At 43.0% G+C, this 25,413-nt stretch overlaps 2 protein-coding genes across 9 annotated transcripts in view; one reads left to right on the top strand and one right to left on the bottom strand.

Moving 5' to 3' along the window:
• Window positions 1-21,086, top strand: part of NCOA3 (nuclear receptor coactivator 3) — a 121,746-nt gene extending 100,660 nt beyond the window's left edge. For 5 of the 6 annotated variants that reach the window (XM_024128329.3, XM_024128327.3, XM_024128328.3 and 2 more), the window contains 11 exons: window positions 757-892; window positions 1,875-2,069; window positions 3,202-3,456; window positions 3,555-3,681; window positions 5,089-5,260; window positions 12,177-12,467; window positions 13,752-13,856; window positions 15,430-15,658; window positions 16,462-16,636; window positions 17,129-17,270; window positions 17,589-21,086. In XM_024128329.3, coding sequence (XP_023984097.1) covers window positions 757-892; window positions 1,875-2,069; window positions 3,202-3,456; window positions 3,555-3,681; window positions 5,089-5,260; window positions 12,177-12,467; window positions 13,752-13,856; window positions 15,430-15,658; window positions 16,462-16,636; window positions 17,129-17,270; window positions 17,589-17,600 — 1,839 coding nt within the window. In that variant the 3' untranslated portion in view covers window positions 17,601-21,086. The remainder of the gene's footprint in view (window positions 1-756; window positions 893-1,874; window positions 2,070-3,201; window positions 3,457-3,554; window positions 3,682-5,088; window positions 5,261-12,176; window positions 12,468-13,751; window positions 13,857-15,429; window positions 15,659-16,461; window positions 16,637-17,128; window positions 17,271-17,588) is intronic. The other variant, XM_024128331.3, reaches the window with a different exon arrangement.
• Window positions 21,087-21,851: 765 nt separating this feature from the next.
• The window catches only part of SULF2 (sulfatase 2), a 145,739-nt gene continuing 142,177 nt past the window's right edge, over window positions 21,852-25,413 (bottom strand). For 2 of the 3 annotated variants that reach the window (XM_055090930.1, XM_024128632.2), the window contains exons 18-21: window positions 24,799-24,922; window positions 24,076-24,109; window positions 23,779-23,832; window positions 22,009-22,808 (exon numbers count right to left, since the gene is read on the bottom strand). In XM_055090930.1, coding sequence (XP_054946905.1) covers window positions 22,778-22,808; window positions 23,779-23,832; window positions 24,076-24,109; window positions 24,799-24,922 — 243 coding nt within the window. In that variant the 3' untranslated portion in view covers window positions 22,009-22,777. Of the gene's footprint in view, window positions 22,809-23,778; window positions 23,833-24,075; window positions 24,110-24,798; window positions 24,923-25,413 lie in introns of all 3 variants that reach the window. The other variant, XM_007106845.4, reaches the window with a different exon arrangement.

The following is a 25,413-nucleotide window of genomic DNA, read 5'->3' as shown; positions in this document are numbered from 1 at the left end:
GATGTGTGTTTAACTTTGTTTCAACTTTGTTTAGTGTTTCCCAAATGTATTGACCAAAATCCCTTCTTATTTTTATTTTTATTTTTTTTTTGCGGTACGCGGGCCTCTCACTGTTGTGGCCTCTCCCGTTGCGGAGCACAGGCTCCGGACGCGCAGGCCGAGCGGCCATGGCTCACGGGCCCAGCCGCTCCACGGCATGTGGGATCTTCCCAGACCGGGGCACGAACCCGTGTCCCCTGCATCGGCAGGCGGACTCTCAACCACTGTGCCACCAGGGAAGCCCCAAAAGCCCTTTTTAAAGCATAGCTATGAATATGTTGTTGAACATAAGCTTATTTTTATTATTATTATTATTATTTAAAAATTTTTTAAAATTTTTATTTTTAATCATACATGTTTTCAGAAGTATGTGTAGAGGCAGACATCTCTGTCAGCTCATGATTCTGACTAATGTTTGCTGGAAAATATCCTGCAGTTTGAGAATTAAACATACAGGGTAAATTAAAAAATGCCCCTTTGAAAGCACCTCCAAACCCACGAATTTATCTCAGTATTTTCAACTGTTTTTGCTTTCAAGGAAGGTAGTGTAGGGATAGGGGTCATAATCAGCTAGCTAGCCTCTAAGTTGGGTGTTACCATTTCAGGTAACTATTGGGTTTTACTTGTTCCCATTTTATCTCTTTTCCTCTGATGAGTATGTTTTATACCTATGTATCTAGTAATGTACACAGGTTAATTAAAAAAAATTATTTTCAGGGATCTGGAGACTTGGATAATCTAGATGCTATTCTTGGTGATCTGACTAATTCTGACTTCTACAATAATTCCATATCCACAAATGGTAGTAATCTGGTAACGAAGCAACAAATGTTTCCAGGAACTAATTCTCTGGGTAAGAAAGAACTAGATTTTATTCTTGCTGCCTTTGAACTTTTCTGCACACCTGTATGTATTCTTAATTAAAACTAGGATCCAACTTTAAAATGTGTATTCCACCTTAGTTTCTTTTACTAATTTATAATGTAGGTGATTTTAAAAGTTTTTTGGACAGTTTCCCATTTCTAACTAATATGATGCCAGTAATCACAGGGCTTATAGGAAAATGTTCTTCTCTGGTTGCTGCAGGTGAGTAGTAGGTACTCTGTACCTACTAGTACCTTTATTTGTCTTAGGCACAGAGAATTGGATTAAAAAGCAAATCAAAACCTGAGCTTTGACGCTAACTTACTTTGGTGTTTGCTGGTTCTTACCCAACCTCTCTCCTATAGCTGAGTGTTTCTTGATTCATCAGTTTAACAGGATATATTATATGTATCAATTGAAAAAGAATAATCCACAATTATCTGGAAAGGTGGTTATTCATTTTTAGTGGCACTATTTCCGAAACTGAAATGGAAAGTTAGATCAATCAAATAGGTTAGAAAAAACAAAAAGGAAAAGGTTAGGAGGAAATTTTGTTTTATTCCTTGCTTGATTAGAAGGCAACTTATCTGGTTACATTTAGTTGTAAAATTTTAAACTTTAAATATGCATGTTAAAGAACTTCCAGGAGTTTGAAACATTGGTAAAATTTTTACTATTAAGGGAAGCAGAATATGAATGACCATATCAGGCTAGAGAACAGTGCCTAATACTTCAGCCAACACCGAGACTCTTGTTTTTTACTTTATTTGGAATACAAGGCTTTTTTTTTACTTTTTTCTTTTTCTTTCTTTTTTGGGGGGGCTTAGTTATTTATTTTGTAAAGGAAGACAGTGTTTATTTTGGTAAGAAAGACATTCTTGGGTGGGTGGTATTTATGTCTTGTACTTGATTATTTATGTACTGAATCATCAGAGGATATTTATGTTTTGTGCTTTTATGTTTTTTAACAGGTTTGAGGAGTCCACAGTCTGTGCAGTCTGTTCGTCCTCCATATAACCGAGCAGTGTCTCTAGACAGCCCTGTTTCCGTTGGCCCAAGCCCTCCAGTAAAGAATATTGGTGCTTTCCCCATGTTACCAAAGCAACCCATGTTGGGTGGCAATGCAAGAATGATGGATAGTCAGGAAAATTATGGCTCAAACATGGGTATGTTATTTCTTTTTTTTTTTTTTTCTTTTAAATTTTATTTATTTATTTTTGGCTGCCTTGGGTCTTCATTGCTGTGCGTGGGCTTTCTCTAGTTGCAGCAAGCGGGGGCTACTCTTCTTTGCGGTGTGCGGGCGTCTTATTGCTGTGGCTTCTCCTGTTGCGGAGCACGGGCTCTAGGTGCGTGGGCTTCAGTAGTTGTGGCATGTGGACTCAGTAGTTGTGGCTCCCGGGCTCTAGAGGGCAGGCTCAGTAGTTGTGGCTCATGGGCCTAGCTGCTCCGCGGCATGTGGGATCTTCCCGGACCAGGACTTGAACCCGTGTCCCCTGCATTGGCAGGAGGATTCCCAACCACTGCGCCACCAGGGAAGTCCCTGATACGTTATTTCTAATGAATATTAATGATTAAAAATTTCTTTTGGGAAAAGCAAATTTAAAATACTTAATTGGAATTAATTAAGTAGCATGTTTCTTTCATGAGTATTCTTCATTTATTCTGTGTCTTGGTGATTTAAACTCTCAAGGAGACTTTCAGTCCAAGACATTTTCTTCTTTTTTTCTTTCTTTGGCCACGCTGTGGGGCATGTGGGATCTTAGTTCTCCGACCAGGGATTGAACCTGTGCCCCAGGGAAGTCCCGCAAGACATTTTCTAATCTGTAATGAATACATAGCAATACAGGCATACCTCAGCAGTATTGCGGGTTCTGTTTCAGACCACTGCAATAAAGTAAATATCACAATAAAGCGAGTCACGTTAATTTTTTGATTTCCCAGTGCATATAAAAAGTAGGTTTACACTATACTGTATTAAGTGTGCAATAGCATTATGTCTAAAAACAAATGCACGTACCTTAATTTAAAAACACTTTATTGCTAAAACATGCTAACCATCATCCGACAGCATAGGGTTGCCACAGACCTTCAATTTGTAAAAAACGCAGTGTCTCTGAAGCACAGTACAGTGAAGGTGTGCCTGTGGTGGCCTATCCGAAATGTCTTAATAGTTGGCCAGCCCTATTTTTAGAAAGACAGAGCACTTTTTTTGTCAAGGCTCATGTGTCTAATGACTGTACCTGTATGATACAAGAAGAATTTCATTCTAATATGGAAAATACCTAATTTCTGTTTTAGGTGGACCAAACAGAAACGTGACTGTGAATCAGACTCCTTCCTCGGGAGACTGGGGCTTACCAAACTCAAAGGCCAGCCGAATGGAACCTATGAATTCAAACTCCATGGGGAGACCAGGAACGGATTATAATGCTTCTTTACCCAGGCCTGCCATGGGTGGCTCAATGCCCGCCATGCCGCTTCGGTCCAGTAGCATCCCAGGCGTGAGACCACTGTTGCAGCATCATCAGCAGCAGCAGCAGATGCTTCAGATGCGTAAGCATTCCCTTCATAAGAAGAGAAAATTAGATGTTTTAGGCTAACTTTTGCCTTTGGCTTATTTGAAAATTTATCCTTTCTTTTTGTTCCCGCAGGGCCCGGTGAGATTCCCATGGGGATGGGGGTCAGTCCTTATGGCCAAGCAGCACCATCGAACCAACCTGGTTCCTGGCCAGATGGCATGTTGTCCATGGAACAAGGCCCTCATGGGACTCAAAATAGGTGGGACTTTATTAAGTGACCCTGTGGAAAATGTAAGCATTGAATTATCTAGAAAAGGGTGAGAGCACAGGAACAAACCCGAAAGAGAATGAGAAAAACTCTCTGTAATTGAGGTACTCATTGCCATCTGTGTGTAAAAGCGAGGCTGAGTCTGAGACAGCATGCGTTGATGGGAGAGGGAGGAGACAGGACTGTATCTCTCAGGATTGGGACTGTTGAGTGGTCACACCTGGGAGCCTCCATGTGCCGTGATCGTCTCTCATAATGTAGCAATCCTCCTCCATGAGGAGAGGGATAAATTAGCACTAATTTGACAAGATAAATGGTGCGCAGAGGGTGAGCCTCAGTTTTCTGGAAAGTTCATTTTTTAGGATTGGATAATTCTTCTCTAAAATTATTTAAAACGTTTCAGGGATGAAAGTGAAAGTGAAATATAGCACGCTTTTATTTTTGTGAAAGAAAGATTGTGGATTATGTCTATTTCATTTTTTAAGTTTGGTCAGTAACTCATTGGCATGAAAGAGGCTACCTGTCACTGTCAGCTCTGACTTGAGTTGTACAATAAAATAAGCAAAGAAAAATGAATTGATCTGTTGAGAAGACAGAAGTGTAACTACATGAGTTTATTAACTTGAGTGCTTCTCTACCCAGTAGAGAACAAATAGTTTCATCACAGAATTTTTCTGAGACTGGATAAATGTCTAGCTTCATGCCCCTGTAATGTGTTGGAGAACTTTGGCATTGCTGTGGAGTTTGTATTATACTTGTATGGGGTTTGTATTATACTTGTCGATACTTGAGCTCTGTGGGCCGTGTATAAAACAAAGTTATTTTGGTAGAACCCTGGGCTCAGTTCAGCATTTCTCCCTTTTTTCCCATTCTTTTGTTGATTTCTCCAGTCTGCAATATCCTAACTACTACCACTTCTGCTCTTGTAGGGTCTTGAAAACACTACCCTCTTCATCCTTCCAATCTCCTTTCCCAAATCTCTGCTATCCTCTAAATGTCAAGGGATCTAGCAATTACATTTTGGTGGTGGGATTGGGAGTTGTAATCTAGATATGGTGGTCAAAGATGACCTGGTGAGGTTTAAAATTGTGGGTCTTATGGAGCGGCTGGGCCCGTGAGCCATGGCCGCTGAGCCTGCGCGTCCGGAGCATGTGCTCCTCAACGGGAGAGGCCACAACAGTGAGAGGCCCGCGTACCGCAAAAAAATAAAAATAAAAAATTGTGGGTCTTAAATTTAAATTGATGCCGTTTGTTCTTTTCTGCTACTCTGTTAGTTTATTATTTACACTTGTATTATTTGAGTTACTGCATATTAAAAATACTGTGCGGGGTTACTTTGATCTTTTTTTTTTTTAAGGGGAAAAGCGCCATTAAAATTGAATCTAAGTCTCTTTTTAGGCCACTTCTTAGGAATTCCCTGGATGATCTCCTTGGGCCACCTTCTAACCTTGAAGGCCAGGGTGATGAAAGAGCATTGTTGGACCAGCTGCACACACTCTTGAGCAACACAGATGCCACAGGCCTGGAAGAAATTGACAGAGCTCTTGGCATTCCTGAACTTGTAAATCAAGTAGGTCGCAGTACTGTGGAAGTAGAAATGTGTGTGTGTGTCTGAGTGCATGCGTGCTCGCATGTATCCATGAAGCCATGTACGACAGTGCCTATATGTGTATCTTTTCTCTTCTTTATGTACAGCACTACATTCATGGATACCAGCATTAAATTTAGAAAATATACTTTATAATTGTGATAGAACTTCCAGCAACTTACTGTTTTATAAAGTTGTCAAATTTTAGGCAACCATAGAAATGATCCAGTAAAACTACTATACAGTTTTTAAAATGCTGCTTTTTGCTTATGTTAGTTGAATCCTCATTTTTATAATTACCTCTTTCTACTACCTGGACAACCAGTGTATACTCTGAGGAGGCAAGCTTTTTTGTGTTAAACAAAACCTGTTTACACTGGTTAAATCTGTGAATATCCCAACAACATCATCTCCTATTCCTAGTTACCTATTCAGCCTTATGAAAATATGCCATTTACAAATCTGTATTGTTTGAAACATACATTTTGTAGTGGATCTTTTCATTATAGGATGTGTGTTTGGGGGCACTTGTGTAAGTCTGTGTGTTTAATGATAAATGGGAAAGATCCTCAGGGTTCTCAGGCTTTGTTGGGGAGACAAATGTGTATAAAAAGAAGTACATTTCAGTGTGGCCAACACTGCACAGAACTTTTTAAAGGGTGGTTGAGAAACACGGAGCAGTGATGATGTACACCTGGGGGTACCAGCCACCTGTGACCCTGACCGAGGAGCCGTGTCTGACCTGGGTGGGGGAGGAAGTGAGGGTTACATGAGGACCGAGAAGCTTTAACTGCCACTAGAATTTTTTTTTTTTTTCCGTCTGCGTCGGGTCTTAGTTGCGGCACTCGGGATCTTCGTTGAGACATGGCAGTGCAGGCTCTTCGTTGTGGCGCGTGGGCTTCTCTCTAGTTGTGGCGTGCAGATTTTCTCTCTCCAGTTGTGGTGCGTGGGCTCCAGGGTGCGTGGGATCTGTAGTTTGTGGCACACGGCTCTCTCATTGAGGTGCATGAGCTCAGTAGTTGCAGCACGTGGGCTTAGTTGCCTCGCGGCATGTGGGATCTTACTTCACCGACCAGGGATTGAACCAGCGTCCCCTACATTGGAAGGCGGATTCTTTACCGCTGGACCACCAGGAACATCCCCTAGAATTTTATTTAAGCTGGAAATAGTTTTCTTTGTCTTCATGTAAAATAGTTAACGGTCCTTATTTAAAAATCTGACAATCACAAAAGTACATATTTTTTTAAAAAGTTGAAAATCCTCCATAATTTTGGCACAAAGAATCGTAGTAACTTTTGTGTGTATATTAAAAAAAAAAGGAAGCAGACTTTTAAAATACTTTTGTGGCCTGTTTTACTTTATGAAAGTCATCGTCAATCATCTTTTTTGTTTAATGTATACATCTTTAATTTTAATGGCCAAATAGTATCCATCTTATTGAACACTATTTAACCAGTTATCTACTGATGAAAATTTAATTGTTCCTAAATACTTTCTGTTATAATTCTATGAATTACTTACATCTTGTTCACCTTGTCTGTTTTCCTAGCTACAATACAAGAGAAAGGATGATTGGGTTAGAGGTCTTATTTTAGAGGTTTATCTACATACTCTCAGGCAGTTTTCCTGGATGATCGTATAGCTGCTTTTCCACAGCAGGGTGTGATGACTCCAGTCCATCACCCTCACCAGCACTGCTGCCACGGCCCACGAAGATGAAAGAACCCACAGTGTGAAAGAGCAAGTGATGGGACAAATATTGAGCATGATTATTCTTTCAAATCCTTGCCAGTCTGATGGGCAACAAAGATTCTTGTTTTAACTTGTATTTCTTTCATTAGCAAGATTGAACATATTTTATATTTTTTGGCCATTGAGATGTGTTTAATAGTTCTGATGGGGTTTTTATTTTGTTGATCTGTAGCGATACTTTAGTTACTGATTGTTGATTCCTTCATTTAACAAATATTTGTCTTCTATATGCCAATCAGTCTTTCCTTAGAGACTGAGGAGCAATAGTGAACAACTTACTTCCTGCTCCCAGAACTCAGGCAAGGAACCACACAGAAGTAGACATGGTGAAGGAGAGGTTGCGAGGAAAGGCATGTGATGCTGTGAGACCTTTAAATAAAGGAAACTTTTCTTAGGATAGGGTGGGATGTCAAAAATTTTCTCTAAAAACGCATGTTTGCAGGATGACTGTTAACCTGTCTATATTGTATATTGTAAATAGTTTGCCCAGTTTCTTTTTTTAAAAATAAATTTATTTATTTTTGGCTGCGTTGGGCCCTCATTGCTGCGCACAGGCTTCCTCTAGTTGCGGCGAGCGGGGGCTACTCTTCATTGCGGTGTGTGGGCTTCTCATTGTGGTGGCTTGTCTTGTTGTGGAGCACGGGCTCTAGGCGTGTTTAATTTTTTTTTAAATTTATTTTTGCCTGCATTGGGTCTTCATTGCAGAGCACACAGGCTTTCTCTAGTTGCAGCGAGTAGAGGCTACTCTTTGCTGTGGTGTGCGGGCTTCTCATTGTGGTGGCCTCTCCTGTTGTGGAGCACGGGCTTTAGGCGCACCGGCTTCAGTAGTTGTAGCTCATGGGCTCTAGAGCACAGGCTCAGTAGTTGTGGCGCACGGGCTTAGTTGCTCCGTGGCATGTGGGATCTTCCTGGACCAGGGCTCGAACCCATGTCCCCTGCATTGGCAGGTGGATTCTTAACCACTGTGCCACCAGGGAAGTCCATCCAGTTTCTTTTTAGTGGGGGCTTGTTTATAGTTTTGTTCTTTAGTTTAAAAATGTTTGTGTTTTCAAAACCAGGATGATGAGATAAAGAATAACTGGGGGGCTTCCCTGGTGGCGCAGTGGTTGAGAGTCTGCCTGCTGATGCGGGGGACACGGGTTCGTGCCCCGGTCCGGGAAGATCCCACATGCCGCGGAGCGGCTAGGCCCGTGAGCCATGGCTGCTGAGCCTGCGCGTCCGGAGCCTATGCTCCGCAACAGGAGAGGCCACACAGTGAGAGGCCCACGTACCGCAAAAAAAAAAAGCATAACTGGGGACTGACTTGAATAGTCAGGAAAGGTTTTTCTGGAGAGATGACATGTAAGCTGACACCTGAAAGATGAGAAAGAGCTAGCTAGGCAAACAGCCTAGGGAAGGAACAATCCAGAAGAGGTACAGCTAACTCAGAGTTGCTTAGGCAGGAAAGAGCTTGCAGGTTCTAGGAAGTGGCTGAGGTTGGTGAGAACAGAGAGAGAGCCGTTTGAGATGACATTGGGGAGGTACATGGAGGCTAGGTTCTACAAATCTGTCTTAAGAGTTTGGACTTTTTCTTTGTATTGGGAAGCCATGGAAGGATTGTAAGCAGGGTAAGGATGAGACCAGTTTTCCTTCCTTTCTTGTTGTAATTAATTTTTATTTTTCAGGAAAGTAATCCATTTTTAATTAAAAAATAAAACTATAGGAAAATATGCTTACTGAAGAACCACAGTTCCTTTGCTCCACTGGGAGATGGTGAAACCTCTTTATTTTGGTAATATTTCTAAGAAATATGATTATGCAGCTATTTCTTTATCAACTTCAGTCTATATCTATTGATTTCCAGATATGATAGTTGACTACGCGTTTGTAGTCCCTTATCTGAGAACCTTGACATCAGATATGCTTTGGAATTGAGGAATTTTTGGATCTTAGAAGGGTAAAATTGTGCATGGGTACCATATATTACAAAATACTCTTGATAGAGTTTCGAGCAATACTGTAATTTTTGGGCAATAGCCTGTGATCAAACGTGCTAATACTTCTACAGCAAAATGCATAATCACACTAAGTGGGATATTATAGAGATTATGTTTTGCTTCGTACAAGTTCAGGCCAGGTTTTGCTGTTAAATACGTTTGGTACTAATGAAAAATTGTTAGTCTTTTTTAAAGAATTAAAAATTTTTTGGAATTTTAGGTAAGAAATTGTGGATCTGTATTTATACCCTCTTCCTCTAGTACGCACCCTCACACCCATACCCTCTACATACGTGTGGGCACGTGCAGTCTCTCCCCTGAAGGTGACTATGTCCCTTGTTTTTAAATAAATAGGTACCCCATATTTACATCATTTTGGCTCATTGCTGAGCCAGGTGTAGTTGCATAGGCTTTTGTTTTTGGTTGGTTTGAGTTAATTGCCTTGTCTTTTTATTTGCTTTGTTTTCTACATACTTACTGCTAAAAGTTTCTCGTATTTTTTTCTTCTTCTTCACATGTTCAGACACATTAGATAATTCCTCAGTTCTTTCTCTCCCTGTTATAGTTCCATGTCCCTCTGTTTAACTCTGCCCTTTTGAGGCTGCTCTAGAAATTAATAATTGTCCTCTTCTCCTGTGTTGGATCCTCAGTTTCTTGAATCTCAAGTCATTTTCTTTCTTGATTTACTCCTTTGTTTGCTGAAACAAAATTTCTGTTAACTTCTGTGTCCCTGCAATTTTTGGGTCCGTGTTTGAAAATGTCTGTATTCCACCCCACTGCACCTCTGGCTGCCGTGTATTAAATTCTAAGTTGAAAATAATTTCCTTGTAGAATTTTGAAAGAGTAGTTCCATAGTTTTCTGGCATCCAGTGTTGCCATTGAGTTGTATTGCAGTCTGATGGCTGAGGGCTCCCCTGGTCTGTACTCAGCCTCCTAACCAGCCCCCTGTCTGGGCGCCCTCCCTGACCTTCTGCTGTCCCCAGTAGGGTGCTGCCTTGGCTCCATGGGAGACATTGACTCAGTCCTCAGGTGGGTTTTCTCTGCAGGCACACGGGTTTCAGTTTCTCTGCTGTGTTGAGTTGCTTACTCCTCCCTACACTTTCCAGATGCCTGTTGAAATTTTTTATCTTGTTGCCTTCAATATTCTCTTTTTTTTGGGGATAAATACTACCTTTTAGCTTGTTTGCTGTCATTTTAGCAGGGTTAGCAAGAGCAATATAGAGTATATTATGGTCTGATTTACTTTATAAACAGAAATCTCAGATTGCTGTCTGGAGGAGGGAATTCGTATTGTGGCACAGAGTAGACGCACAGATGGCAGGAAGATGTCTTGGGAAGGGTCATGGCAACGGAATGAAAAGAAGGGTAGCCTATGTGACGTGTCACGGAGGAAAAGCTGACGGGACTTGTGCCCTGTGTGCACACATACGCACTTGCACACTTGGGAAGGGAGACTGAGGAATCGGAGTTGCTGGCATTTAGTTCTGGGTGAATGGTGTTGCCATCTATTGTGATGTAGGGAAGATTGGAGAAGAATCGGGGTTTTTTTTTTTTTTGTGGGAGGGACTGTTGATAATCACGCCTTCTGTTCTCTACATGGTAAGTTTGAGATGCCCAAGATGTCCAGGTAAAGATGTTGAGTGGGCGCCTGTATGAGCACAGTTAAGAGTCCGAGGCATTGGAGCTGGAGAAAGAAACTTGGCAGTTGTCACCAGTGGATGAGGAGACCGAGTAGAAAAGGTAGCGAGAGGAAAGAAGAGGGCCTGGGGCGGATGAACTCTTAACATTCCTCCAAGGAAAGGCCCGAGATGGGGGAGAAAATAGAGAATGGTGTCACGGTCGCCGCGGGGTGAGGTGTGCTTTAGGACGAGACTTGGTGAAGGTGTCAACTGCACACTTGGCATCCTGTGCCCGAGGACAAGAAGATAAAGGTGGATGCAGCACCTGCCTGGCTCTTCTTGTCTTAACATGGCAGGCTCTCCCCTCCTTTAGAGTATTTTTTTTTTACTTCTTTTTCTGCTGGACATTACTTTGTATGCATGGTTAACACATAGAGAAGTGATACCTGGCATATAACACAATAAATACTTGTTAATAGGTTTCTTTCTCCTCACGTACAAATAGTGGTTGACTGAGCACCTTTAGGTTATTTATTTATTTATTTGGTTAGTTTTGGCTGCGTTGGGTCTTCGTTGCTGTGCATGGGCTTTCTTTAGTTGCAGTAAGCGGGGGCTACTCTTCATTGAGGTACGCGGGCTTCTCATTGCGGTGGCTTCTATCATTGCGGAGCATGGGCTCTAGAGCGCAGGCTCAGTAGTGGTGGCGCACGGCCTTAGTTGCTCTGCAGCATGTGAGATCTTCCTGGACCAGGGCTCGAACCCATGTGCCCTGCATTGGCAGGCGGATTCTTAACCACTGCGCCACCAGGGAAGCCCCGCCTTTAGGTTTTGTTCATGTGGTGAATACACCTCAGGGGAATGGGCTGTTGTTGATTTACCTGTCTACTAAACTTGCCTCTTGCCACCTTCAAAAGCATTATTGTGCAGATTACATGAGAATTCATTGATCCCAGGGATTTTCATTGATTTATTTTACACTTGGCATGGGAGGTCAGTGTTGGCACAGAAATCTTGTCTGGAACAAATAGTATTTCTCCAGGTACTCAATACATTGTAGATATTTGGCTCAGAAAATATTTGAGTGTCTCCCTGTGTGAGACCCTGTGCTCCGTAAGCACTAGTACACAGCTATTAAAAGATTTTAATCTTTTAAAATCTTCTGGGGCTTCCCTGGTGGCGCAGTGGTTGAGAGCCCGCCTGCCGATGCAGGGGACACGGGTTCGTGCCCTGGTCCGGGAAGATCCCACATGCCACGGAGCGGCTGGGCCCATGAGCCATGGCCTCTGAGCCTGTGCGTCCGGAGCCTGTGCTCTGCAGCGGGAGAGGCCACAACAGTGAGAGGCCCGCCTACCGGAAAAAAAAAAAAAAAAAAATGATGGTTTGGTCTCTGATCTCATGGAATTTAAGACAATAAATTTGATTTCGCTTTTGGAATTCTGCAGTGTCATCGTTCACATATATTGACTTATATTTTTCACCTTCTTTAGAGCATTGTATTTCTGTTGCTTTCCCGCATGTACTTTACTGTTCATTTATGTGTTTGATGTTTAGGGACAAGCTTTGGAGTCCAAACAGGATGCTTTCCAAGGCCAAGGAGCCGCAGTAATGATGGAGCAGAAGGCAGCATTATATGGGCAGACATACCCGACACAGGGGCCTCCAATGCAGGGAGGCTTTAATCTTCCGGGACAGTCACCACCTTTTAACTCGATGATGAATCAGATGAACCAAGGAGGTTTTCCTCTCCAAGGAATGCACCCTCGGGCCAACATCATGAGACCCCGGACAAACACTCCCAAGCAACTTAGAATGCAGCTTCAGCAGAGGCTGCAGGGCCAGCAGGTAACCAGTCACATGCCCGAAGCAACTTTCCCTTTGGCCTCCTCCTCTTTCATTTGTTTTTGGACTGTGTTCTTTCAGGGCTCTTGCCACTGGCTCTCTATCCCTCATCAACTAAAGAAATTCCTTTCGTTTTCATTTCTGTTAACATTTTATTTGTATGGATGGTTCCTTGCTAGGGAGTGGTTGTACTAGAATTGGATACCTTTCTATAAGAATATTCTACTGTACAGGTTGAAAAATAAAAAATGTCCGAGAGGATTGCTCTTGGGGGAGAAGAGTGTTTCTTGATGGCTTCGTAGTCTTAGAGGTAGATAATTTCTATTATTAAAAAAAGTCCTTGGGCTTCCCTGGTGGCGCAGTGGTTGCACGTCCGCCTGCCGATGCAGGGGAACCGGGTTCGCGCCCCGGTCTGGGAGGATCCCGCATGCCGCGGAGCGGCTGGGCCCGTGAGCCATGGCCGCTGAGCCTGCGCGTCCGGAGCCTGTGCCCCGCAACGGGAGAGGCCACAGGAGAGGGAGGCCCGCATACCACCAAAAAAAAAAAAAAGTCCTTAATGTTAATAGCCAGATGTTGAAACCTTATTGATTTGAGCAGTTTCTTTAAGGAACCTCTGCTTTCTAGATGTGTTATACAACTTGAGCTCTTTTAATATTTTTTTTCTGTTGTTTCCTTTGTAACACATTTTTAAAAATTTATTTTTATTTTGTATCTTGAGTGCACTGAGCTCTTAAATGTGGGGGAATCGAACCACATAAGCAGATGAGTGAATTGAGAATCCAGTGAGCCGGAGACCCTTCCAGTATATTAATGTTCCTAAAAGTCAGCATAGGTACTCAGGAAAGCTGTGTTAATGCATTCATGGTATCATTTTTTTATCATTTCTTTCCACTAAAAATTACCCAGGAAAAGGTAGCAGAAGTAGTTTTTTCCAGTGTTACTTTGATCAAATTAAAGCTATTTCCCCAATAGCCTACGTAATCCCAGAGAAAATCTGATTTTATAAATCCTTTGAGTTCCTGTTGAAGACATTCTTTAAGCTGCAGAATTGCACTTTCACTTTTACTCCTGTTGCTGAACATGAAGGCCTCACGTACCAGCCAAGGGCTTTCCAGCACCAACATTTCTGAAATGTGAAAGTGTGCTGCTTCAGCTTAGCCCTGACTTAGCCCGGTAATGGCTTAGAGGTGTCATCATGACCTCGCTGGGTGGTGCCAAGGGTGTGGACAGCTGTTTGGGCTCATTAACGTGCTCCACTTGCATTCTAACCACCCTGTCTCTCCCCAGTTTTTGAATCAGAGCCGTCAGGCACTTGAAATGAAAATGGAAAACGCCACTGCTGGTGGGGCTGCGGTGATGAGGCCCATGATGCAGCCTCAGGTCAACTCCCAGGTGAGAATAAGTCTCTCCGTGTTCAGGGCTGAATGCCCTGCACAGGGCTTGGCCCATGCTTGACTCTCAGTAAATGTTTATTAAACAAAGACAGTACATAATCCCAAATTTCTTGTGTAAGAACCCATCCCATGGTCCCATCACACTTTTTTTCTTCCCTTTGTCTCTCCTACTGGTAACTAGGAAGAATCAGAGGAAGAGAGGTTCTTTTATTAAAAACCACTGATTCATGTTTTTAAAGTTAGTTCCCCGGGGGTGGGGTGGGATGAATTGGGAGACTGGGATTGACATATATACACTATTGATACTGTGTATAAAACAGATAACTAGTGAGAATCTGCTGTATAGCTCAGGGAGCTTTGCTCAGTGCTCTGTGGTGACCTAAATGGGAAGGAAATCCAAAAAAGAGGGGATATATGTATACATATAGCTGGTTCACTTTGCTGTACAGTAGAAATTAACAGAAAATAAAATAACTGTATTCCAATAAAAATTAATAAAATTAATTCCCTTTGTGATCAGTTGCTGTGTTGTGAAAACAGCTACCATTTACTTTTCAGGAATTGAAAATAACAAATCTGTGAAGTTTTTTCTGTTCCTGGATTGTGAAAGCACATGCTCACTGGGTAGAATTTGAAATTATAAGAAGTATAAAGAAGAAAATAAATAATTTATAATCCCACTCTCAGTGACAGCCTCTGAGATGACCTGATTTCCCATAGTGGGAGGAATGCTGTTAAAGTTCCGTCTGCCTCCGGCGCATGGTGGACACTATATTAAGGCATTCCCTTAGTGTGCACAAGGCAGATGACTACACGAAAATCCCTACTGTGGTTTGAAATATTGTTAAACAACAACAATTCTGAAATGCCTAGTTTTTGCTGTTAGACCTACTTGGAAGTACCGATACCTATATATTTTCTTGATAGGCAGACCTCCTGTATAAGCTGAGCTAGGATGCTTTTCAAAAAGAGGATAAATGTTTGCTTTTTGGTGATGATCTCTCCCAGCTGGCAAATCAGTAGGTCAGCTTCCTTGTTCAGTGCTTTGATCACATCACCTCCTTACCCTTCACCTCTTCTGTTAGAAGGTTTAGAGAGACTACAAGAGTTTCTTGGGTGGATTCCTGCTTCTCTGAGTATAACCCCATCCCTTTGCTTTGTTTTTGGCTTCTCTTTTTGTTTCTCCCCCAAACATAGTCTCATTCCTGCCCCTTTTCTTCTTGCTGTTTTATTTCATAGTTTTTGAAAAGTTTGTCCTCAAATTCTACTCCTGAATGTTCTCTCACTTTGAGGAATGTTTTCTAACTATGTCAAAGCCCGGTGACTTGCCTGCTTTCGTCCCCTAGCCCCCAGTAATTTCCAGGTCCCTGTTCTCCCCCAACGCCCATACCCACACTGAGCCAGAAAGCCTTTCCCGTAATGAGAATTGTGCGTTTCCTTTTTTGTAATTATATAGAAAGGCATTGGGTGTTTTTTCTCTCTGATACCTCATGTGTCATGGGGGCACTGTGTGTATGAAATTGGCTAGCTCTTGCCACATGTGTGTAATTGCATTCTTTCTTGGGTATTAGCAGGGTTTCCTTAACGCCCAGATGGTCGCCCAGCGCAGCAGAGAGCTGCTGAGTCATCACTTCCGACAGCAGAGGGTGGCGATGATGATGCAGCAGCAACAGCAGCAGCAGACCCAGGCCTTCAGTCCACCCCCTAACGTGACTGCGTCCCCCACCATGGACGGAGTCCTGGCAGGGCCTGCCATGCCACAAGCTCCACCCCAGCAGTTTCCATATCCACCAAATTATGGTAAATTTGTCAGGGATAATAATGTCTTCCCCAAAGTAACATTCCTACGGATGTAAGCGTCACTAGGTCTGTTGTATATGAAAAACAAATGCTATTCGCTCTCTTGTTATTTCACAAGAGAAACAAAATTAATTAAAAAATAACAGAACAGAAATGTCTACTGCAGTGCACAGGTGATTGTCATTGAGGTAGATGATCTATCATAGTTCAGGTTTTTTCCCACCGGGTCTTGTTTTTACAGTTCCCCACATCTTAATTTGGAAGAAAGACTTACCAGGTCTCCTCCAGTATGTCCCAGCATAGTAGAGCTCTGCCATCTCCGAACAGTGAGAGCAATGCACTGTGTGGGCTTTTTGAGTTCCTTTTCTTGGTGGCTTGGACATATTAATTACAGTCATGCCTTTGTGAGGTTCCAGGAACATGGTGGGAGTGGGGCTAGAGGTATCTATTGCAGAGATGACATTTGAGGATGTGTCCCCATCAGCTGGGGACACAGCTCTTTGCCCTCTGAAGGGGGATGGAGTGAGGAGCAGCGTGATATGGTGTCCTTTTTATACAGAAAGCTCACTGAAGTAAGTGCCCTTCAGGGGTTCCACACAGTGTGCACCTCTGTAGTAAGCCTGGCTCTAGTTGTCACCTTGGTGAGAAGCAAGAGTTACTGGCAGGCAGCATCTTTATACCTTATACCTAACACATTCCCCCACCTTTAAAAAAGAACCTCAAGTTACTATAGAAAGCTGATATTCTAAGGAGGTAGCATTTGAGCATTGTAATTTCTTTTTCTTCTTCTTTCTTTTTTAAAGGGATGGGACAACAGCCAGATCCAGCCTTTGGTCGAGTGCCTAGTCCTCCCAATGCGATGATATCATCAAGAATGGGTCCCTCCCAGAATCCCATGATGCAGCACCCTCAGACTGCACCCATGTATCAGTCCTCGGAAATGAAGGGCTGGCCGTCAGGAACGCTGACCAGGAACAGGTGAAGAACAGGGAATTTTTTTTTTTTTTTTTCTGGCTGGGCCGCTTGGCTTGTGGGATCTCAGTTCCCTGACCAGGGATTGAACCCAAGCTCTTGGCAGTGAAATTGCAGAGTCTTAACTACTGGACTGCTGGGGAATTCCCAGAATAGGGACTTCATAAAAGTCGGCCACATTCTAGTGCCAGAAGTTCAGGGAATTAGTCTCTGTGTTTTTCAGCCAAGCCTGTTTGGATAGGGAGATCAAAGGTCCCAGGCTTACATTAGAGAGCGTGTGACTTGGCTCATCTGTTTTGAGAAGCCTTCCTACTGTGCGCATCTCCACGAGGGTAGTGAGTACAGAGAGCTGTGAAAGATAGAAGGCAGGCTGTCAGAGTTTTCTTGCTCATGTTCTCTGCTTGAGTACAGCGACACTGACAAAATTGCGGTAGTCTCTGTGTGCATGTCCTGTGTTATAAAAATGACCCAGGAGGTAATTTCCCACTTTCTTTACAGCTCTTTTTCCCAGCAGCAGTTTGCCCACCAGGGGAATCCTGCAGCATATAGTATGGTGCACATGAATGGCAGCAGTGGTCCCATGGGACAGATGAACATGAACTCCATGCCCATGACTGGCATGCCGATGGGTCCTGATCAGGTACGGGGTGGGGGGATCTGTTCCTTACCTTTCTCAAAAAATTTTTCCTGTTCTCTGGAGAGAATCAAAGCCTCAACTGTAATGTTAAAGGTCCTAGGTAGATTTCAAACTTGGATGTATAACTTAAAAATATATGTAATAATTGAAAAAACTTTTGGTTTGAAGGCACTGGGCCAGTTGATGCTTTCAGAAATCTGGGATCCAAGAACTGAATCAGTCAGCCAGAGCCATGTTGCAAGCCATCAGTGTAGACATAACGGATTCTTTTCTGTTGGGCAAAGTGTGTGTTTTACTCATGTTACTTCTGGTTGTCAACAGAAATATTGCTGACATCTCTACACCAGGACCTCCAAGGAAATCACTCTACAAATGACACTGCACTAGGATTATTGGGAGTAAAGAATCATTGTCTAGGCACCCAGCTTTGAAGAAAGGACCAGCTTTGATCTCCATCAAGGGTATTTCAAGTGATGTCATTTGAGCAGGCAGGACTGGATTTTAAGCTGAAGCGTGATATCTGCCTGTTACTTTTCCCTCCTCCTATGTATCATGGTGTTTAAAACAGAAATATTTTTGGCGTTCTCCCTTTTCAGGATGTGATTCTGGAGGTACGGAGTGTTACTGATCACAGAACTGTCTGGTGTCACTTTTTTCTGCTTGGCTATCCAAAGTCTTTGGAAAAAATGTAGGTGGGCCAGAGGACATTGGAGAAATCAAGAGATTAGAACATCTGGTTTCTTGATAGTTGCTGTATTGGGTGAAGAGCATGGTCCCAACCTCGAGTGTTTTTGTCGCTATCATGTTCTGTCCCGGGAGTGGGCATTTCCAAGTTCTCCCTTAAGGATAGTGTTGAGTTGCTCTGACCCTACTCTTGGTTGTCCTAGGCTTTTTCCTAAATAGCATTTTTATCTGCCCCTAATGTCCTGTAATACTTTACCTCCAGGAATTGTCCTTGGTGTCAGATGGCTTCGCAGAAGGGAAAATAGATGACAGTATTTAATTGCAGCAGTCAGTGGCAATTTTTCATATGCTAACGTGCAGCGGAGTGCACTTTATTTAAAAAGTAATGGATAAATGCAATATTCTCGAGGTCTTGAGGAACGGTGAACCACATACCTAGTTTTTGTCTAAACTAATCTGTTGGACAAGAACTATGATTTTTGTTGTTGTTGAAAGTACTGGTTTCACCCTTTGCCTATATGGTAGAGCAATAATGCTTTTTGAAAATAAACTGCAGAAAACCCAAGGCCAGGTACTGCATTCTGAATCAGAATTTCGCAGTGTTTCTGTGAATAGAATTTCTTTTGTAAATATGACCTTTAAGATATTGTATTATGTAAAATATGTATATACCTTTTTTTGTAGGTCACAACAACTCATTTTTACAGAGTTTGTGAAACTAAATATTTAACATTGTTGATTTCAGTAAGTTCAGCATGGTGAGGTTACCAACAGAAGTCATCCCCTGAATTTTGTGGCCTGGGGGATGGGGCAGTGGCCAACAGCTTTTCCCTGCCCCCAGCCTGAGATGCCTCGCTTGTTTTCAGTCTCTTAATCTAAATGCTTTTTAAAGAGATCATTTAGATGTAGACATTTAAATTTTTTAAAAAAATTTCTTTACCAGAACTAAGCACTTTGTTAATTTGGGGGGAGAGAATAGATACGGGGAAATAAACTTCAAAAAAAAAAAAACAGATATCAAGGATTTTAAAAGATCAAGCAGTTTGACTTCAAAGAAGAATCTTGGATTTTAAACAGTCCATAAACTAAATGGCAGTTCATGGTTTTTTTTTTTTTTAAAGTGAATATGTTGTCTTCCCATCCATTTTAGGAGTGCTCTAAGGTTTTGGTTGCTAGGACCTGAGTCCCACATTGAGATCTCAGGCGTAGAATCCTCAGTGTGTGGTTCCTGGTGTCTGCTCAGCTTGTCTTGTCCTTCCACTACTGTGATGTTTTCCCCTGAGAATTGGAGGAGTCGCATCATGGTTATTTCCTAAGGAGTCCGGTCTCCACAGCAGCCAGTTTCATGCGATTCAGAGCCGAGGTCTGACTGGGCGCCTTTGCATTCCCTCCCTGCTCTGCCCCCGCCCCTTTCTGCTGCTGCCACTTGTCAGTTGGGAATAGGGAAGAAAGGCAAGTTTAATTCCCTTTACCTGGTTTACTTTATCAGGTTCAGACAGTTGAATGAAATTGGGTTTTTGGACTATCTATGAATTTCGAGTGTCTGTTAGCCTTGTTGTCGTTTCCTAGCAATAACTGAGAGCCAGTTAAAATTTTTTCACACATTTAGCCAATATTTCTAGGTGTCTCTGAAGGTGAGATCATTTAATTTCTTTGACTTATGAGTAAGTGAAACCTGTGTTTCCAGAACCACCACTAGAGTGGATTTGAGTTTCACGCTCCCCCCACCTGGTTAAAAACAAATCTAAGATTATAAATCCATCAGCTTCCATCCCAGTGGCCTGTACTTTTTAGATAACACGTCCTCTGGTCTGGAGACAGAGGCAGAGCTGAATAAGAGTCTCTGTCTTTTTAGACACAGTTGTATCAGATGTATCTGAACCTTTCTTGTTGAAGTCACACGTGTGTGGGAGAAAGAGAATGGTGCTCTTACCCTTTCTTGACTTTTAATTAAAAACAAAAAGTTTTGTGATTCTTTTCCTCAGTCAGTCCTGACTCCAGGCTAAGTGGAAGGCAGCACCCCCTTTTTATATGGAAGAAAAATGAAGTTTATTGTAAGTTTTTATATTTTCTACTTGTTCATTTTATTGGTGCAAATTTGAGATTTTGTTTCCTTTTAATAGATGCAGTCTTTGAGATAATTTGTTGTTTTTACCTTTATTCCCGTTTTATCTTTTTCGGATAATTCTCTTTGTACTCCTCTGCCTACCTCTCCTCACCCCTCCTCCCCTCACCCCCACCACTTTTTTAAACCTTAGTATCTGTTGGGTGAACAGTGTAAGTAATGTTTGCATCTGCTTTTAGAATGTGTGATATTTCCAGTACCTACTTTTTTGCTGAATCCAAAGATATATAAATATAAATATATATTTTATAAAGATCAAAATGATATAAAGGAGATTCGTTTCTTCCTTTAAAAAAAACAAATAGAAATCCATTGTTAATGTTCATATTATGATGCCACTTTTCTAAACTGTGCATCTTGATGGAAAGGTGTAAATATCAATCAGTAGGACTGCTTAGTTAATCAGTATTTAATATCTAAGGTGAGTTGGGGGTGTATAGGGGCGGGGTACTACAGAACATAGCTGGCTTGCTGTCCTATAATATAAGTTCCTTGATCCATAGACAGATGCAGCTGGAAAGTAAACAGAATGGATTGCCAGCTACCCATATGCCTGTCCAGTTCCCTTTTTATTTGCAGAATCTGTGCATTTGTTCACAAGTGGGAAATTCATAGGAGTGAAACCTCTTGGGTAGATGAACTTTCCCCTGCTGCAGAGGAACAGGAGCTGCTATGTGGCTCCAAGGCAGACTGTTTAATCATGAGCAGGGTGTTCTCTTTCTCTTTCTCTTTCCTTCTCTTTCTTTCTCTCTTTCCAATATTTGGAATTTTGCAGAAGATGGACATGTCATTCTGAGAGCAATATTTAAATTCTCAGGAATTGACTTACAGTGTTGAGAATGAATTCACTTTCAATCAATTTTACATTAAATGTTTTTTAAAAATATAAATCACTGCAAAGAATCCAAACCACATGGGATAACTTATGAGATGGTTGAGTGGTAAGCTGTGACTCCTTTGTTGATCATTTTGGACGTCATTGTAAATAAAGGTTTCTATTTAAAATTGAAGGCTGAGAGTGTGCCACTTTTTTTTTTTTTTTTAAATCCCGATTGGATAAAGGGTAAGAGATAAGGCTAAGGAATCGTATTTCAGATAATAGTAGCAGTTTCTGTGAGGTTAAAAGAAATCTTGAAGGCATGGCCCTGTTCTTACACGAGGTAAGTGCTTAGGGGTCGTGTGTTAGGGAAAAACGTGCTGGGCCAGGTGATGGCTGAAGTTCCTCCTCCTCCTCCTCCCAGTCTAGCGTTCCGACAGCCACCTTTTACCCGTGGGACTACCCGGTACACGACGAAGGGCTGGATAAGGTGAGTTGCTTTGCAGTTGGTTAATACTTTTAAAAAGCGAGGTCCTAAAGCTGGTGTGATATGAGACTTACCTTTGAGGTCCCTGAAGTATGGTAAATTCTAGTTAATTTATAACCATGTATTCCCTTTTAAAAAACCATCTAAACCCATGGTGTCTCCTTCCAAAAAGGTGTTGACTGGTGGTATCTTGAATGCTTTTTATTTATTTTTTTTATTTTTTTATTTTTTTTTTTTGTGGTACGTGGGCCTCTCACCGCCGTGGCCTCTCCCATCGCGGAGCACAGGCTCCGGACGCGCAGGCCCAGCGGCCATGGCCCACGGGCCCAGCCGCTCCGCGGCACGTGGGATCCTCCCAGACCGGGGCGCGAACCCGGCTCCCCTGCATCGGCAGGCGGACGCGCAACCACTGCGCCACCAGGGAAGCCCCTTGAATGCTTTTTAACAAAAAAAACCAAACACCAAAAAGACTCCTAAGAATGGCCTTTTAGAAAATGTCAAAGGTTCCCTCATACCAACTGCTGGTCACTGGCTGGGGTTTTCAACATTGTTTGACAATACTTACTTACTTAGACTACAAAATTTCTTTACAAATACAATTTTATTAAAACTTGGGACATACATCAAGTTTATGTCTTTGCTGAACTTTAAAAAAACATCAGTTCTGGGACAGATAACAAAGGAATCCTGGGAGAAATGGCATCTGGTCAGGAAGAGGAAAGTCTACAACTGCACGGGGTTTTCTTTTACATGGGCCACAGCGTTTATTGACACCACCACTCTTGAAAATTGGGTTTTCTTATTAGTCAAATTCCCCTAAAAGTTCCCGAGCTGGTTACATGTAAATAGTCACATATATACAGTGAAGTCAGTTTCTTCAGAGGCAACCAGGGTTATAGTGTGAAGTATAAATTTATGACTTTTGTGCTGTTGACTCATTGTGAAACTCGGTCACCATTTCCTGCTTCTGTCCTGCTTCCTAGTTCCTTCTTTGTGAAGGACCAAAAGAATGAGGATTTAAAACAGGGTGGTTCTTACCCTGTGATTTAAAAAAATTCCAGTGACTTTCACCCTCGGGGAAAATTTCCAAGAAAATCTCTCTGTTGTTCGTCCCTTGTGAGCCTCTCAGAGAGGGTTGGTTAGTGGTGACTTTTTGAGACGAAAATGCATTTTGTGCAGCTGGTGAGGTATAATCCAAAGCAAAAGCAGGGGCAAAAATGGACTTCCAGAAGTCTCACTACTCCTGATGGTTCTCTTCCAGAATCGGCCATGTTGACTGAAAGCGAATTCTGTGTGTCTCAGGCTTCATGGCTAACATCATAGGTCTGCTGGAAATCGTTCAGAGTTTTTCATTGTACAGGTGATGCCTCTGTTTTTGGAGGTCCAGCTCATGCTTCTCAACCTTCCCAGCCTTCCCACAGTTGTCCCCTGTAGAACAAAGCAAACTCATTTATCACGCTGCTTATGGATTTCTTAATTGGTCCTACAGCTGAGTAAGCTTTGCTTCAAGGATGTGGCTGCTGTGAAGGAATATTTCTAGATCCCTCAGGGCTTGCTTGCTCTCACCTAATCATCTAGAGTGTCAGTTGTTGGCTTACACATTCAGTGGCTGGCAAAGATGTCATTTAAAGATCTGGATAGGACAGTGGCTAAGGAGAAAGTGAGATGTAATGATCAAGTGCTTTCATTCTAGTAGCACCAAAGAAATGCTTAACTGGCCCACTGTTTTTCCTGTTAAAGCCACACAGGTTTATATGCATATAAAGACAGAAATGAATAGGCCAGAGGTTGCAAATGTGGCAGCTCACCAAGGGGGCTGGTTGGCCTGCATGGTAACTTCATGTCAAATTAGTTGCCAACATTAACAAATTCTCACACATATCTACGATTCTGGATTTTCTCGATGAAGCAGAGGATTCAAATTGCATCCCATTCCATTTTCTTTAGACCAGAGTGACCTCTCCAGGTTGCCACAGCCTCCTGGCCCCTGCCAGCCTCTGTTGGCCCTGGAGTTCGTAGCACGGATGTTTTGGAAACTATTCAATGAGGCCACCTTGCCGCTGACACTATGGACCAAGTAGCACCTCTGCAGCCACAGCCTTCAAGACGCCTGGCACTTAGCCAACTGACATGGTTCTCAGCCTCTCAGGGAAGGCCTTGAGCTTACCAAGCACAGATGATGATGTGGAGAACAACAGTGTATTAGACAAAGTATAATCTAGAACATGAAATATATATCCAAGTATGTTATTTTATGGGAAAGACTGACATGACTGCTTCCCCTCTTATGGGAACAGATGAGAGGATTAAGTGAGAAAGGGCACGCATGCAGAACAGCCTTGGCAAAACGAAGCGGATCAGGCCAGATCTCTATTGGTAAACTGGTTCCTCAACTCACAGTGATTTGGAAGAAGGTCTCTTCATTTCTGGCCACTTTCGACGCTGAAACTGCCTAAGGTTTCGAGTGTCAAAAGGAGAAAGAGTGTTAACCGTCACCAAGAAAGAAAAAGTGACCCCCAAAGAACTAGACAAAAGAAGGTCTCTTAGTGGACACCTATCGCTGGTGGGTGAGCTAGGCCTCTGGCAGACCAGAGAAAGGTAGCATCCCAACCTCACACGTGCAACCTCGAGGTTTAGACTACAGGATGGGCCACCATATGGGGCGATTGTCAGGCTTTAAAAGCAAAAGCAATACCTGTATTGCTCATAGCTTCCTCCATCTTTCAGTCCTAAAGGAGAGAAATGCACAACATGGAAACAGGTAAATTAGGGCAAAAGTGGCACAAGCAAGGACAAACTTTACAACTGCCTCTTCTTTAAAACACTTCAGGTTTTTTTTGTCACAAACCCATGATGGTAGTGGCTCCTAGACAGGGGACTGAATTACCAGGTGAGCTGTCCCTAAGACTCTTGGTAGGTCGCCTACACTCTTGTGGTCTCTTATCGGTTTCAGGCTCCTGTTGTAGTCATTCAGCACTGACCTTGGTCACAGTGGGGGAGCCACACGTGGGCACAGAACACCTATGCTACAGCGGATAGCCGAGGGCAGCGGGGAGATCCCGAGTGTGGGCTCTCGGCAAATTTCCCAGAGGATGTGGTAGTGTGACCAAGTGCGTGGGCTCTGGACCCAGTCACGTTACTCATACATAAAACAAGGACAAGCCGATTCACCTCAGGGTTGTCAGAAGGCCTGTCAGTTAATGCGTGTAAAACACTTAGCACCCTGGTGGGCTTATAGTGATGGGTAAGTGATGGCACTTATCGTAAAAGTAGCACATGGTTGGTGAATGTTAGGAAGGTGATATTATAGCTACTGGTGAGAATTCACCAACTCCTGGTGATTCTGGGTTCCCCCTTCAGACACGACCTCCTCCGTCCCCTCCTGTGGGGAGTGCACCGCCCTGGGGCACTGGCTCACCCAGGTCCATGTTCCGGGTCCGGGGGTTACACTGCTTGTAACCCTTGCAGCTCCTCAGCTCCATGAGCTGCACGTGTAGCTGATTGAGGACGTCCCTGTCCAGGGTGTTCACTGCATTCATCAACTGGTTGGGAAAAAGGTAGGTTATCAACGAGGTGAAGACAGGGACCCCCCCGCACACCCTTCTACCAGCTGGGGGACTGACTTCAGGCAGGTGGGGAGTACAAGGTGTGAAGGGATGGTGACCTCTCCTTCCACAAGCGCTGGGGTTTGGAACAGTTAGAACCACCTTTTGCCTCTAGCCCCACATGCATGAAATCTCAAAATAAAAACCACCTCTGTGTATGTCACATTGAACTCCTGGAGCCACTGGTCAGGAAATTTGCCAAGCTTGGAAAGAAGCCCTTCCCAGCCCTGTATTTTTTTTTTTTTTTTTTTTTTTTACACGGGCCTCCCTCTCATTGTGGCCTCTCCCGTTGCGGAGCAAAGGCTCCGGACACGCAGGCCCAGCGGCCATGGCTCACGGGCCCAGCCGCTCTGCGGTATGTGGGATCTTCCCGGACCGGGGCACGAACCCGTGTCCCCCGCATCGGCAGGCGGACTCTCAACCACTGC

This window comes from Physeter macrocephalus, chromosome 14 (assembly GCF_002837175.3).
Source record: "Physeter macrocephalus isolate SW-GA chromosome 14, ASM283717v5, whole genome shotgun sequence".
NCBI classification, from domain to species: Eukaryota; Metazoa; Chordata; class Mammalia; order Artiodactyla; family Physeteridae; genus Physeter; species Physeter macrocephalus.
Note: the sequence above shows the minus strand (reverse complement) of the source record. Positions and strands in the feature narration are given on the sequence as shown.